General features: G+C 38.8%; 3 protein-coding genes across 3 annotated transcripts in view; all 3 read right to left on the reverse strand.

The window, feature by feature from the left end:
* The window catches only part of LOC132994487 (CMRF35-like molecule 1), a 28,134-nt gene extending 11,492 nt beyond the window's left edge, over positions 1-16,642 (reverse strand). The window contains exons 1-2 of the mRNA XM_061064872.1: positions 16,548-16,642; positions 4,998-5,032 (exon numbers count right to left, since the gene is read on the reverse strand). The gene's annotated coding sequence lies outside the window, so the exon portion shown is untranslated. The remainder of the gene's footprint in view (positions 1-4,997; positions 5,033-16,547) is intronic.
* Positions 68-3,497, reverse strand: LOC132994536 (CMRF35-like molecule 1). The gene is made up of 4 exons (XM_061064943.1): positions 3,357-3,497; positions 1,223-1,555; positions 953-1,117; positions 68-232 (listed from the first exon to the last, which is right to left on the reverse strand). Exons 1-4 carry the CDS (start codon positions 3,391-3,393, stop codon positions 99-101), a joined length of 669 nt encoding a protein of 222 aa, XP_060920926.1. The 5' UTR covers positions 3,394-3,497; the 3' UTR covers positions 68-98.
* Positions 6,428-10,607, reverse strand: LOC132994433 (CMRF35-like molecule 1). The gene is made up of 6 exons (XM_061064782.1): positions 10,524-10,607; positions 10,022-10,354; positions 9,752-9,916; positions 7,988-8,083; positions 7,843-7,886; positions 6,428-7,368 (listed from the first exon to the last, which is right to left on the reverse strand). The coding sequence occupies exons 1-6, from the start codon at positions 10,558-10,560 to the stop codon at positions 7,015-7,017; spliced, it is 1,029 nt and encodes a 342-aa protein (XP_060920765.1). The 5' UTR covers positions 10,561-10,607; the 3' UTR covers positions 6,428-7,014.
* Positions 16,643-16,999: the final 357 nt, after the last annotated feature.

Here is a 16,999-nt window from a genome sequence, read left to right on the forward strand (position 1 = left end):
TCAATGAATGCATGGCGTAAAATATAGCGATGAAACTGAACGTTTCAAGTGTTGCAAGTTTAACTTGTATCTCAAACATTATTATCTTTAGCATGCACTTAAACTGCCTCTATAGTTGGTGTGTGTGTCTTACTCTGCTGCTTCTTCATCATCCTCCTGATAACCATCAGTACAGCCGTTAGCAAGGTTAGCAAGGTAACAATCAAACCTACAATCCAATATAGAGGACTCTCTAAGAAAAGAAGGAAAAGAACAAGATTAACATTTCTCTTCAGCAGCTCGCTCCTCTCCTCCTCACGGGTTAACCCTCAACTGTGAACGTACAGGTAAAAATACATAGTTATAATTTACTTATTCTGTTGAACACCGTTTTAAAACTCACTGTTCCAGAGACTTCATGGGGAAACAGGGGCATTGACTAGATTGGCAGCGAACAGCCCACTAGTGTGCAGCACTGATGGGCCGCGGCGTGCACATGCTATTTAAAAATCTAGAGTTAGAAAGCTTAAGGCAACAGATTGTTTTGAAACATTCAATTCATTTTTTTTTCAATCAATTTGCACATTTTATTTTTATTTGGGCATTTTGTAAGAGCATGAATAAAGGTCGTCAAAATGTTCTTAACTTTGATTATTTTCAATAATTTCAATGTCTTTAAAAATGATGCAATGTCCATGTTTTTTTTTAAATGGTAGATCAAAAAGCTTTAAAAAATAAAGTTTAAAGTTTTTTTTTAATTCTGGAACTTAAAAGTCTTTGAGTTCCCATCAATAGACATCTTTGTTTTTAAGAATTTTAACCCCGTTGATGCCTTAAAACTACAAAGTATTCATTGAATGTTTTAACAGTGAGATGCTAATACCGTAAAAACAACATTATTTTCTTGAATGCTGAGTCAATGTCGATGACATATGAAGCCTGTGTAACAGGTTGAGATGTGTGCACTTCTTACCAGCTCCTTGTGTGTCTGATGCAGGCAGTGTTGTGGTATTAAAGGTTTGGTTTGTTGTAGACATGTCAGTAAAACCATCAGAGACATGTGGAGATGTAACAGGGCTGGTTGTTGTTACAGTAACAGTGACTGTTATTGGAGTCTTAATGGGACTGGAAGGCTCAGCTGAAACAAACACACACAGTACAGTAGTGATTAAGTTATCAGCTGTAAGGACAGTTTGACAGAGTGGTGATGGTTTTAAAATAAAAATAAAGAGTTTTTACTTACCATCCATGACTTTAACATTCACCTCTATGTATGCATCTTTCCCAAATCTCTTCACTCCACAATAATATTTTCCAGCGTCTGACTTTTGAAGATCAGTGAAGGTCACTAATAAAACATCTCCCTTGTTGAATAACTGAATTTGATCCTTACGGTTGATCTTTTCATGTCCTGCTTTGATGATAATGTGCTTGTCTTCTGTACAAGGACTTGAACAAAGGTACTTAACATTGTCATTTACATTCCACCAAATGTTCCAGCCTGAGCATCTGATGGTCACATTTTCCCCGACATGTTTATTTATGTTGACAGTCTTCATCTGCACCGCACTCAGAGCTACAGGTGAAAATAAAGTAATTAGTTTATAGTGTATGTCATAGTGTCAATGCATGCATTAATTCAACATGATTCAAATACAGATTTAGATGACTTTATTAATCCCAGAAGAACAATTCAGTTTCACAGCCTACTGAGTCATTAAAAGAAGTCAAAACAATAAATGCAGTGAATGTTTTGAAGTACCTGTGAATAACGCTGCCCAACTCCACTAGTCACTCACTAAGTTTAATGTAGGAGTCTTTCAATCAATAGAGCACTCCACAAGCTTTATTTGCTGAACTGAATACCGCCATTTGCTTTAAATGCATGATTATGACCTCGTGAGGGAGAGAAGATGCTAAAGTTGCGCTGCTAGCCTGGGGGCGTATTCACAAACATTCTGAAAATCCTCTCAGAGAGCTCCTAACTTAACTTAAAAAATCCTAGCAAGGAGTCTTAGCCTAGGAGTGATTTAGGAACATTCTCTGAGCAACTCTGAGCAAGGAAGAGACAGAAACTTTTATCTTAGTGAGGAAGCGAGGTTGACCCCGTGGCTAAATATGACACATTTTCTCAGAAGCTGTGATTGGTTAATCCAAGAAAATGGAGATAAAAAGTAAATCATAGTATCTAGTCAGACATTATATAATTATGAACACTGAAATTAGCATCTGTGTGATAATATCTGAGACATACTTTAAAAGTATATAGCCTACAAAATGTTTGAAATCAGATGCCAGCTTGAGCAGCAGATTCTTCCCATGCTGAGAGTTATATCAGCAGGTGAAGAGCCTTAATTAGTGATTGGATGCACCTGTGGAGGTAACCACATGTAGAGAAACTCAACTTGAATGTCTCACTATGTACTGAAAAAAGTCAGATGGATTGAAATGTCTGCACAAATATTTTTTGTCTGTTCGGCACGACTGTGATTCAATGAATCTTCTTCATGAAGTGTTTGCAGAACATTTCTCCATTTCCTCCTCAGCTTGAGAAACTCTTAAGCCTCTTAAAAGTCCTCCTCACTAATCACTACTAACATTTTTACACCTTAGGAGCTCTCTTAAGGGCTAAGACGCTTTGTGAATAACTTTCATCTTTACAAGGATCTAGTCCTAACTTTAAGGGGAAATTCTTAGAAAATGAAGAATTTTCTTAGAATTGTGTCACTAGGAGCAACTCTTAGTACTTAGGAGGCTTCTTGAATACGGCCCCTGGTCTTTGGCGTTGTATCCCAGCACAGCTTGCGATCAGTTTTCAATACACAATGAATGGGGATGAATTTGCGTCATGTTGCATGCAGTGTGTGATGGCGGTGGCTGCACTCGAGGTGTATTGTTTTACTGGTGTATTGGTCGCACTGGTGATAAGACACAGTGCACTTTTAGATTAAAAGATAGGTATTAAATATGCACTTTATGCACCGGATTTTACGGTACCTCCTCTGGCTTTCTTTCAACAGTCAAATATATCATTCATTGTAAATGTTTGCATCAAGAACTGTCAAAGAAAGATGATTCTGCAGTGTGCAGTTCATCCCAAGTCAGCCCCCCTCGTGGCAGTAGTTTCAGGCGTCTATGATAGTAATAAGGATTAATCCACTGTTATGCTGATTGTCTTGTTTGCTTTTCTACCTCATCAAGAGATCAGTTTTAATTTAAGGTCAGCTGAACAACTGCTCCCAAGAGCTTGGAAAAGGAAGTAATGACTCTAACAACAAACCGATGGACAAAAACAACGAGTTGGTACAGCTGCAGCATTTACAAACAAATTGCATTACGTACAAATACAGATAATATCAAAAATCAAATGAACTCACCACACAGAAGACAAGTGTACGCATATATTTTCATCATGAAGAAAAGGACGGGCAGTCATTTAATGTGTTAGTCTAACCACTGTCATTATAACTTCCTCTTCCTCTCAGCCATACCAAGGGCCAAAAGCCCCTCCCTTTCCTTCACACGTTTCTGAGAAAACAAAATACAGTTTAATGTTAGAAGGTGAAAAGTGAATATGGTGCAGAAACTGACAAAAAAACATTGTTAGATAGAAAATCAATGACAGATAAACACCATGTCTTTTGTTTAAAGGAAGAATGTGCAACACGTTATACATAAATAAACCATAAATCCAGTGTATCCTGTGTAAATGTGTCTCTGACTCATGACTGTCTACAATGAGTGAGAAGCTCGAGTCCCGCTGGCTGTGTTGTTGTCAGAGCCATGTTTACATGGACGTACGGCCGGCTCCTCCCCTTGTGTATGAAAGCTGTTTTAGTCAAGGAGAGAAGAAGAAGAACATACTCACTGATTATTTGGATGTCACATAAGAGTTTTTAGATCAAAGTCATTCTGTGTCAATTTACATGCATTGTGAAGCTAAGAGCTAACTAAAGAGCGCTATAGCCCAACACAACAATGCAGACCACAGGCTACTACAGCTCTAAACAAAGTCAATTTGGTCTGCCGCTTGCGCTAAACTCCTCCGTGTGAACACAAAGGGAGGGACGTTGGAGCTCACACACGATGCACATGAATCTGGTGGAAGTTCTGCGTTATTGTCTAGGCTGGACAGTCAGTATTAATATTTGTTGGTGTTATTTTAAGATATGGAAGTTATGGTCGAGGCGCATATATATGTTTCCTTCTATTAACTGAATGTGTGTGTGTGTTTGTGTTTGTATCAAAGACAGAGTGTGTGTCATAGAGAGCTTGGTGTTGCTTTCAGGGAGTACCAGGTTAGAGTTTAAGGTACTAGCCCAAGTAGGGCAAAGTGTGTTGTGTGTTACCTCGTTGTTTGGTGTGATCGTGCTGTAGACTTGGTTTTCATCCATTGTAATCAACTGGAGGGATTGATAGACTCTATCAGCTGCTCCACTCTTTGGGAACACAACATGCAATGAATGTTACTAAACTGTTAACAAATTACACGTATCCAAGCCACATTTGCAGAGCTTCATTATGGTGCCACAGGGTTCAATTCAATTCAATTCAAAAAACTTTATTTGTCCCCGGGGGGCAATTCAAAGGCACACAGAGCAGTAAATTAACAACAGTGCAAGTAACGAAACATTTTAACCTAAATATAAAGTGTCAATTTAAATACAACTTAAAGCTTAAACTTAACTTCAAAATACAAAATATAAAAGAGTAGATATAAGTGGACAGTGATCGGACTAACAGATGTAACCATAACTATGTGCAGTAAACGAGAAATAAATATATATATATACAGAACTATGTGCAGTAGTGAACAGATGTAAACAGAACTATGTGCAGTAAACGAGAGATAAATATATATATACAGAGCTAAGTGCAAGTAGGCAAATACTAAATGATAGGTTATTAAGGTACATGGTGAATAATGGAACAGGTAGGGTTCACTATGATGCATTACTTCACTAACAGAACCATAAAAACAGCTCTTAGGTATCAGATCACAAAATGGCAGACTTCACCTCTCCTGCAGGTTCTTGTGGCGTTGTAACAACCACTGAAAACACAGGGCAACAAGCGTACGCAAAGATTTTCATCGTGTAAAAAATGATGGTGCAAAGATCAGAACAACAAATGTATGTGAGAAAAAGAAATGATCAGGGCAGTCTGACCAGAACTTCCCCTTTCACATCATTTCTAAGGCTGAAGCTCCTCCCTAACACACACACACACAACCGCCCGCACACAAACACACACACTCACATTTCCACAGAACACAAGGTGTAATTTGTGTAAGACAATTTTTTAAAATATACCAAAATACAGACATGAAATGAGAAATATATATTTATTCAGAATTTAAATAGATAGCAGAGAAAGTAAAGCTCAGCTACAGAACAGTATTCTGAGAAAACAAAATAAAGTTTAATGTTAGAAGGTCTTCATTCACACACTAAAGCCTAACTTCCACCAGATGCGTGTTCGTTCCGGCAGATGGGTTTTTACTTTAGTCAATGTGTGTGCTTCCACCGGCTCCGCTGCGCTGCTTTCTCAGATCCGTCAGTACGGAGCCCTCATTAGCAGATACACAAGTCTATTTTTGCCAGATGCCGGAGCATGGCGCATCAATTTACCACAGAAAAGATTGAGCGGGACGGGAAGTCAGACTGAAACAACATTAAAACATCCAGTTTATTTTCAGAATAAAACACTCTGTTTTCAAGGTTAAGAACAATGAGTGTTTCTGTGTAAGGAGATTGATTGAAAGTGCCAGTAGTTTGAGTGATATTGTGTGTGTAAGCAGAAGCAAAAGCAACCTCACACATGCGCTATTAAATACAGGAAGTAGGCATAGAGGCTCTTACAACAGCAGATATATTTTAACGTAAAAGTAATGACTGACAGAATTATTGTTTGTGTCTGACATCCGTTTAACAATCTGTCTTATTGCAAAATATTTATACAAAGTTCGACTGTAATTATTCTCCTAATTATGGCATTTTTACAATGAATTAATAACATGTCATGTAATGACCATAGAATCGTTTAGATCTTTGGATCATGTTTTGTTTAAGTCACAAAAAGTCACTTTAACTAATATTATTATTTAATTACCAGGAACAGCTTTTAGATATATGTTTTTGTATCCTGGCTCTATATTAAAATATTTATGTATACCAACATATATTGAAGTTAAAGGACAAATATGTAAGATGTCTCCTGAATGAAATGATAAAGTGACCTTACTATATGATCAGACATTAAGGAAACATGCTATGTTGAAGTGCTGACTTCTCTGACAACAATGCAGCAGCCAGTATGTCCTCCTTCTAACTTTAGATTCTGGTCCTGAATGCTCTGGATTTGTTTGGACCAGAGAAGGTAGGCAGTTTTAAGGCACCCCCACACGGCCGTTTTGCCAGATAGATATGAGAGCAGTTATCACGTCAAACCAACAGGTGTTACAGCGATGGAAGCGGGCAAGAGAAGTGGTTCAGATAGAAGTGATTGTACCCGACCTAAAAAGCCTCTGCATGTTTCTAATAAGCTCCACGAGCAGAAACGTGCTCAAACTAGGATCAATATTGGAGATGCTTTTGAAAAATTGAGAGAGGTTAGAACGCAGAAAGGTTTACAGACCGATGCAGAGCTGGCTAAACACTGAAGCTTCAGTGTCCACCACATGGTGACCTGCGTGAGCATCGACTCTAGAGAGGAGGGGGCGGGGGGAAACAACAGAATGTACCGTCTAAGGATGTGATGATAACTCAGAATAAGATAGACATGACGATACAATATGTACCACGATACTTGGTTTAGAATATATTTGTTCACGTATTTCAAATTTTTATAAATGAGATTGGAGTGAGAGACTGGACAAAAATTGTAAATTCTCCACATATATAAAACTAAATATGGCACCTTCTGGTTGAAATTGAATATTGCAGTATATATATTTTGTCTCAATGATTAAAATTGTCCATGTTTCTATTAATTTTTAATTGTAGCGTGATGTATCATCATCCCCCGTAATCAGATTTAAGTTGTTAGCTGAGCCAGAGAATAAAAAGAGTCATTGTCTTTGCCTCCGGATTGATTAGATTTCCCCGTGGGTTTGATATGCTTTTTGGGTTTTTGAACAACAGAGTATAAATTGTCAAATTGTTGATCTCTGACTGCTCTGTTAAATGCTGCTCTTGAATGGACCCCGGAGAAGGAAGCTTGATTTAGAGGAACGTCGTTGTCACCCTGAGCTGCTGATTCGATGTCTTGGTGGTTGGAGGAATTCATGTAGATGCTGTCTGGATCTGCAGAGGAGTAGAGGGTCGACGACCTTTCATGTCGGCTCACTGGTTGCTGATCTTCAAGTCGGATGTCATCAGATTCAACATCCTTGAAAAATAAAAAAGTGGGACAACAGGGTAAAAAGAAGTGAACAACCAAAGGTCACCAACGAAGCAAAATTACCATCATGCATTGTGGTGCTAAGTGTAGGCGAGAGGAAAGTGAGTCTTGACTGCTATCATCAATTGCTGCATATGAGAGGAGTGTGACCAGCGTGAACACAGAAACTAATAATATTTGGCTGATTTCTAGAAGCTCTCTTGTTAAAGAATAAAGGATTTCTTGTGGATTAATGTTAGTTTTGCCTTCCTTTGTGGGGATTACGAGTCTAATTTTGGAAGGAAAACAATGACAAACCCTTGGAAAAGGATGTCTTCCATGGGATTCCATGTGTTATCTTCATCAAAAGAAAAAAGTGCTAACAGCAAGAAAACAATCCTGATTCTCATTTGAGCTAAGAAAATGTATCAGGGCACTTGTAGATCTTTCTTCAGATAAATTCCCAACTTCATGAAAACTCACCTCCTGTACATCTTCCTGTGGCACATGAGCACTTGACACAACATCTGAAGAGATGAGGGGAAACATCGGTCATTATGTCTGCTCAAAGCCTTAGTGACGCTTCACATGTGTGCGATGTGTGTGTTTGGTGGTTTGTGTGTCTTACTCCGTTTCTTGTTTTTCATCTTTCTTATCAGAAGCAGAATGACCATCAGAAGTGTTGATATGGAAATGACAGCGATCATCAGATGTAGAACATTTCCTGACCAGAGAAAAAAAAGGTGAGAAGAATACAGTCTTTTCGTGTTCACACTTCATGATAAAGCTCTTAATATCCTCTTTGTTTTTAATATGATGCCTTAAAACACATACTGAATGTATTGATACGAACTTGGTTAATGGTCACATAAAATGCAAAATGCACTTTGGTTTTCTTGCACTCAAATGTGGCCGTAGCCTGTCTACAGACACTCCCATTATGAGAAGCTCAGTGTGCTTGCTGTTCACGGTGACTATTGCAGCTTCACCAGAGGGGTCAAGTCGAGTCCATCGGCCTGATCTAACAGTCCTGACTAAGGTCTTGTCTGAGGTCCTACTGTCCAAGTTGGCAGAGCTATGGTCGCTCTTTCCTTGTGAGGGTGGTCATGAGGTTTGAGCAGCGCCAGTTTGTCTTGTGCCCAGTTGACACCTGGTGTACACTGCCATCAGGGAGTCAGCACTTAGTCTGCTCTAACTCTGGGCATTTGGGTGGACCTTTGCTAAAGTCTTGAGTGTCTCACTGGGTTGTTGATGCTATCCAGCATGTTTCAAAAAGTATTTGCTCTTGGGTGTGCCTGCACAATCCGGAATACGGGCACACTCGACTCAAAGTGTGATTACTGTAAATGGCTCAATGGGGAGATGCAACCCCTGAATTTATGATAATGCAGAACAGTGAGGAGACAGATATTTCACAACAAGGATCTGAGTGTTAATAATGCTGATCTTGTGTCTTCCACTGATAGTTCACAGAATTGTAGACGAACACCAGGCTTCATGATCAAACTAAGTTTTATATCATATCCTCACTATAGTAAGTCATAACTAGCCTTCAGCTGCTTGGTCACTTGTCGTGCAGGTCTCCCTTTCTCTGCTGAGTGTGCATTATAGTTTGTTTTCAAGATTTAATGTTTTTAAAAGGATACTTAAAGGTCACATATTCTCCTCCTCTACAACCAGTTTAAATAAGTCTCAGAGCTCCCCAAAACATGTCTGTGAACCCCTCTATTTCAGCCCTGCTCAGAACAGGCTGTTTCTGTGTCTGTACCTTTAAATATGTAAATGAGCTGTGTTTGACCACGCCCCCTCTCTGGAAGGGTGGCTTGGGCTTTCTCGCTACATGACCTATTGTTTACGGTGAGAAGGCAGACTCAGAGGGCAGAACAAACACCTAGCTGTGGGAGTGTCACCAACCTGGGGGAGGGGTTACTTCCCTTTGTGATGTCATGAAGGGAAATCTCCAAACGGCCTGTTTGAGCACACATTTTCTGAAAAGTGGAGCAGGCAAAAGAAGGAGGGGATGGATTTTTCTCATCATTGAGAGGTTTGTAGACGGACTAGAGACACATATTAGTGTTAGAGAAACATGGTGAAATGTGTTTTGCATAACGTGACCTTTAAGGTGAATGAGATCCTGTATTAACGTGCAAATGAAGTTAGTCAAATGACTAACGGGTTAGCGTTGACAGCCCTAATAGAAATACATTTGTTTTTCATTTATCAGTCAGGTGTTCATTGTTTTTTATACTTATGTTATTATCTGATTTGACATTAATATTTGTAGCACACTGCAGGTTCAGCATGAATAAATACATATATTATGATTGATTTTATTTCTTTAACAACTATTTATTAAAAGAATAATGGATTGTGGAGTGTGTGCACTTCTTACCAGCTCCTTGTGTGTCTGATGCAGGCGGTGTTGTGGTATTAAAGGTTTGGTTTGTTGTAGACATGTCAGTAAAACCATCAGAGACATGTGGAGATGTAACAGGGCTGGTTGTTGTTACAGTAACAGTGACTGTTATTGGAGTGTTAATGGGACTGGAAGGCTCAGCTGAAACAAACACACACAGTACAGTAGTGATTAAGTTATCAGCTGTAAGGACAGTTTGACAGAGTGGTGATGGTTTTAAAATAAAAATAAAGAGTTTTTACTTACCATCCATGACTTTAACATTCACCTCTATGTATGCATCTTTCCCAAATCTCTTCACTCCACAATAATATTTTCCAGCGTCTGACTTTTGAAGATCAGTGAAGGTCACAGATAAAACATCTCCATTGTTGAATAACTTCATTCGATCCTTACGGTTGATCTTTTCATATCCTGCTTTGATGATAACGTGTTTGTCTTCTGTACAAGGACTTGAACAAAGGTACTTTACATTCTCTGTGATATAAGGCCAAACGTTCCAGCCTGAGCATCTGATGGTCACAGTTTCCCCGACACGTCCATTTATATCGACAGTCTTCATCTGCACCGCACTCAGAGCTACGGGTGAAAATAAAGTTAAATATGTACATTTCTTTTTATTAACAATAATGGTGCAAACCAAACTTTACTGACTCAATGTCATTAGCCAACAAACAAAGGAGTAAGTCACTGAAAAGATGCAGTTTATTCACAAGCTCTAGTAAAGCTCTAGAAATGTAAAACTTACCAGAGAGAAGACAACAAGCGTACGCAAAGATTTTCATCGTGTCAAAAATGATGGTGCAAAGATCAGAACAACAAATGTATGTGAGAAAAACAAATGATCAGAGTAGTCTGACCAGAACTTCCCCTTTCACATCATTTCTAAGGCTGAAGCTCCTCCCTAAAACACACACACAGTTAAACGCCCGCACACACGCATGCATACACACACAGACTTGCACACACAGAATGTAAGGTGCAATTTGTGTAAGACATTTTTTTAAATGACATTATACCAAAAAACAAACGTGAAATGAGAAATATATATTTATTCAGATTTGAAACAGCAAAGAAAGTACAAAACTTAAAATACTTCAAAGACACTTTTTATTGAAAACATCTGACACTTAACATCCACAGCAGCAAAGCCCTCAGCTGATTATATTTGAAACTTCTAGTGATTCTAGTGAAATTTTAAAATTTCTTTCAAATATCTAAAATCTTTTTGACAAGTTATAGCTCATGACATTTCTTTTTTCTAAGTAGTAGAAAAGTGATGGATGGTTTTTTGCTTTGGTGATATCGGAGGGATTCTCAAAACCTCGGCCTCCTCAATCTGCTGTGTTTAGCACAGCCTGAGGCCTAAAGCTGCAGGTTAACAGCTGTGATCTGTGTTAAAGGAGTCAACCACACACCAAAGTAGAGGATGGCCACACGTAAAAACCAAAAGAATGCCACTGAAGCTGAACCAGAGTTTGTGACTTTAGACACACTCAAATAGATGATGGATCAACAAAATACTTTTAATGAGGAGATTATAAAAAGACAAGAGGTGTCATTTCGGTGTTTCACACAAATGATTTTGGATTCAACCAACAAAAGAATCGTTGGAATAATGAGAGAGACTCAGGACCTGAGTAACAGTTTAAAATACTCTCAGAAGGACATTGATGAAATGAATGCAACAAATGATGTTGATTAAAAGACTTTCATGGACCTAGAAAAATTGGTGAAACAACTTAATTCGACACCAAATCAGTCTGACAACCTCCTGGAGCATCTGGAAAATAAAAGCAGAAGGAACAACATTATCTTCAGATCATGCAGATGAATCATGGGAGGAGACAGAACAAGGTGCCTGAACTGTTTACCACCAAGCTGAAACTAGAGGCCAATTCCATCTTCATTGAACGAGCCCATAGAAGGGGAAAATTCAGACTGGAGGAGGAAAGACCCCGGAGCATTGTTGCGAAGCTATTACGTTTTAAGGATAAGGAGCTTAATATGTAAAAAGCAACAGCACACCTGAAAAACGCCTCAGTGTACATAAATGAGGACTTTTCTGAAAGGCTGAGGAAGAAGAGGGCTGAACTGCTGCCTGCCATTAGAGAAGCCAGAGTAAAAGGTAACTATGCCATAATCAGCTTTGACAGACTCATTGTCAAACCAAAGAGATACACTGATAGGTCTCCTTAGTTTATAGGACATTAAAATACTGGTAATCAAAAGGCAGTAATTGAAACATGTTTTAAACTGTATATTAAACTACCAAAGAAAGGACTACAAATTGCCCATCTCAATATCTGAAGACTAAAAAACAAGCTGCAAGACCTAGGTCATGTGCTGCAGGAGAATAATGTGCATATCATGGCTATTTCAGAGACACATTTAGATGCATCTATAGAGGACTCAGAGGTAACTATACAGGGGTATAACATTTTCAGAAATGACAGAAACAAATGGAGGTGGTGTAGCCTTTTACATTCAAGAACATATACCGCTAAAAAGAAGAATATATCTAGCCGCAGCTAGTGTGGAAGTACTGTGCTTACAGGTGCATCTACCTCATCTTAAACCTAGTCTGTTGCTACAGACCACCTAGCTCTAATATACAGTACCTAGGGGAAAAATGCACAATGCTACAGAAAATCATCGACTCTGACAGAGAAATATATTTTGTAGGAGATCTGAACATTGACTAGTTTTCCAACACATGCACATTGAAAATAAAACTAAGTGATGTAGCTAATGTGTGTAATTTAATCCAAATTGTCAATTTACCAACATAACAATCTAACATCCGGAGTTCGGGCATGTCCTCATCAACTTGCATAGATCTTATTTTCACAAACTCTGTGGGCACATATTCAAAGGTAATATATGTACCTGTAGGCTTCAGTGATCACAACATTATTGCTCTGGCGAGGAAAACAAAGGTGCCTAAAGCTGGGTCGAAGGTGATATATAAAAGAATTTACAAAACCTTTTGTGAAAGTGCATTTATTGAAGACATACTGTAAGTAATATGCAGTGGGATAATGTGAGTAAACTAACGAATACAGAAGATGCCTTACAGTTATTTCTGAAATTGTTTGTATCTACTTGTGACAAACATGCTCCTGTCAAGAAAACTTCTACAGCTGTCAGCTCGGACTGTGGCAAAACCACTAGCATTTTACACGTCTTAAGCAAACTAATGGAAGGCATTGTATTCAAACAAATTCAGTGTTACTTCTCTGAAAATGGGATCAAAACTGAATTTCAACATGCATATAAGAACGGTCATTCAACATTTACAGCTTTAACCCAATTAACAGATGATTGGTTGAGAGATATTGACAGGAAGTTACTAGTAGGTACAGTGCTACTGGACTTTAGTGCAGCTTTTGATCTCATAGACCATGACCTACTACTAGTTAAACTGTCTGCATATGGATTTAGAGCTTCAACTGTTAACTGGATGAAAAGTTATTTATTCAACAGGCAACAATGTGTATTGTTTAATGGTACTTTGTCTATTATCAAATCTCTGCAATGTGGAATTCCCCAGGGCAGCTGTTTGGGACCACTCTTATACGCTATATTTACAAATGATTTTCCACATGTATTAAAAAATGGAAACATTGCTATGTATGCAGATTATTCTACACTGTATGTATCTGCAAAAGAAAGTCAGGATCTAAACAAAGTGCTTCAGGATAAATTGATGCTGGTTTCTGAATGGGTTGTGGAAAACAGGCTAAAGTTAAACACTTCAAAAACAAAGAGTTTGATATTTGGTTCCAGACATGCTCTGAGGACAGATCAACAGCTGTGCAAGAGGAACCCATCGAGCAGGTTAAAGAGGCCAAACTGTTGGGGGTAACAATTGATGAGAAACTTTCATGGACAACTCATATTAACAATATAGTTGCAAAAATGAGCCGAGGAATTTTTATTATAAGGAAGAATGCCGATTTCCTAACAGAAAACACAATAAAACAAGCAATTCAATCTTTAGTTTTATCTCACCTCGATTACTGCCCAGCAGTTTGGCCTAATGCACAGAATATAAGGTGCACTTCTTGTAAGACGATTTTTTTGATTATGCCAAAAAACAAACATGAAATCAGAAATACTGTATTTATTTATTCAGAATTTAAACAGATAGGAGAGAAATTACAAAACTTTAAATACTTTATTTAAAACATCTGACTCTTAACATCCACAGCAGCACAACCCTCATGACGCTAAACCACATGCAACAGAGGCCTGTAAGATGCACCAACCACAAGAAAGAATCAGTCTCCATAGTATGACTTAACCATGCAGGTAGAACATGTACTCTAAACACTCCAAGCACCCATACATGTGTGTTTGTCTGCATGAATCCAAATGGAGCCACAGCGTGTGTCCATGGTCATCAGCTACAGAACAGTATTCTGAGAAAACAAAATACAGTTTAATGTTAGAAGGTGAAAAGTGAATATGGTTTGTAAATTGATAAAAAACAATGTTTGATAGATAATCAATGACGAAAAAAAATACTTTTTATTGTTTTAGAAAGGTAAAGAGCTCAGCCCTGCTGTTGAATTTAGACCAGCCTTCTGTTCCTTCATGTTTGAGGACGTGTCAGAATTCATGCTAGACAAAAATTGGATTACCCAAAATCAGGCCTGTAGCCACATACAAGAGCCTGATTTGAGTATTTTGGAGGGAAATTAACAAAAGCCCTGCAAAATGTTTGATTCCCAGAATTCCCTGCAGTACCTCACACCATGGTGTGAATTTTAGGGAGAACCTGGACTCAATTACCTAATCGGAAAAGATCTCTGGGAACAGCAGGGAGTCGCTGTCCCGTTGTTCCTCGTCTCTCATGTGCTTGCCCTGCTTTGCATTCTAGGACATCTGTCTCATATTCCCAGCTTTGATGGGATTTTAAGAGTTTTGCCGCATTCAGCAACTAGCTGGCTGAGCACCAAGAGTTTTTTCTCTCACTAGTTGTCTTCAACATTATTGAACGCGACCGGACAGGAATGCTGCAGACAGCCCACCAGTACCTAGAGAAAGACACATAAAACTTTCTTCCTGTGCTATTCCATTTTAATTCCCTGATTCCAGCGTAGTGCCCCATAGTTATTAATTCAGATTAATAGTTTTGTTAATTTCCATTGATAATGATGAATTATATTTATTAATATGAATCTAATAGTAACATTTGCCACATCAAGTCCCTGCATATTTAGTGCCCCGTGTTAGGCATTCAATAAACCAGCATTATTGCAATATTTGGGCACAGTAATCCAGAATTGTAATCCTGAAGTTATCCTTCTTCTACTTAAAGCTGTGGTTTAGTTTGTGTTATGTATTGTGTGAGCCGTACCGGAGTGGAGCTGACACACAATGCACACACAATGTGCACTTCATCATAGTGTTGAGCAGGTTGAGCACGTTGTGGTTACTGTTATGTTTGAGGCTTGACAGTCAGTGTCAATATTTGTTGGGGTTAGTTTTAGATATGGAAGTTATTGTCGAGGCGCACACATATGTCCTTCTATTAATTGTGTGTGTGTGTGTGTGTGTGTGTGTGTGTGTGTGTGTGTGTGTGTGTGTGTGTGTGTGTGTGTGTGCGCGCATGTATAAAAGACAGAGTATGTGTCATAGAGAGTAGTGTGTGGTGTGTCACCTCATTGTTTGGTGTGATCTTGCTGTAAACTTGATGTTCATCCATTGTAATCGGCTGGAGGGCTTGATAGTCTCGATCAGCTTCTCCACTCTTTGGGAACACAACATGCAATGAATGTTACTGAACTGTTAACAAATTAAACGTCCAAGCCATTGAACAAGTATCCATTCAGAACAGAACATGTTATTGCAATGAAGAGGTAGCAACAGAGGCGTTAGAGAGGCGAGATTGTTTCAGCAGAACCAGTGGAGGAGAGCAGCCCTAAGTGTGTTTGCGTGCATGTCTGACTCTGTGTGTATGTGGTGCTCCTGCTATGCCGCACTTCTGACACACACCGAAACGCAATGGACACCAATATTACGCCGTCGCAGAATCCATTTGAATGTAGAAAGATGTGATGACGGTTGAGCTTAGCTACTTCACTTTGCGCAAAAAGCAGTCTGAGAAGGGCTTATAATGCAGAAATGGAATGACAGCAGTCCAGACTATTTAGTTTTGATGATTTAATATCTCATTAGTCATGTTCATCATAAAACCAGCCTCTGTTTTAATCGTCGAGGCCCGCTTTGAAGGTATTAGCCATGCAGTGCGTAGTGTGTTGTGTGTTACCTCTTCGTTTGGTGTGATCTTGCTGTAGACTTGGTTTTCATCCATTGTAATCAGCTGGAGGGATTGATAGACTCTATCAGCTGCTCCACTCTTTGGGAACACAACATGCAATGAATGTTACTAAACTGTTAACAAATTACACGTATCCAAGCCAAATTTGCCGAGCTTCGTTATGGTGCCACAGGGTTCACTATGATGCATTACTTCACCAACAGAACAATAAAGAAAAGCTCTTAACAAGGTATCAGATCACAAAATGGCAGAACTCACCTCTCCTGCAGGTTCTTGTGGAGTTGTAACAACCACTGAAAACACAGGGCAGAGTATGACATCACTTACACTTATTACAAATCAATGAATGCATGGTATATAACATATAATGGAGTTGAGATGCACAATGTTTCAGTCTAGTGTTGCAAGTGTAACTTGTATCTCAAACATTATTATCTTTAGCATGCACTTAAACTGCCTCTATAGTTGGTGTGTGTGCCTTACTCTGCTGCTTCTTCATCATCCTCCTGATAACCATCAGTACAGCCGTTAGCAAGGTTAGCAAGGTAACAATCAAACCTACAATCCAATATAGAGGACTCTCTAAGAAAAGAAGGAAAAGAACAAGATTAACATTTCTCTTCAGCTCGCTCCTCTCCTCCTCACGGGTTAACCCACAACTGTGAACGTACAGGCAAAAGTACATAGTTTGTTATAATTGACCTATTCTGTCGATCGCCGTTTCAAAACTCATATATAGTGTTACAATGCTGGATGCTAATACTAAACGTGAGCAAAGTTTCAGATCATGAGATTAACCTAAATTGGAGTAATCCCAGAACAAGTCTGTAGAGGGCGTTAAACGGCTTGCTTTCGAAATCGTGTGAAAGTTCCCCCGATATGAAACCAAGAATTTCACTGTTGAGATGTGTGCACTTCTTACCAGTGTGTTGGTT

This window comes from Labrus mixtus, chromosome 2, assembly GCF_963584025.1.
Source record: "Labrus mixtus chromosome 2, fLabMix1.1, whole genome shotgun sequence".
Taxonomy (NCBI): domain Eukaryota; kingdom Metazoa; phylum Chordata; class Actinopteri; order Labriformes; family Labridae; genus Labrus; species Labrus mixtus.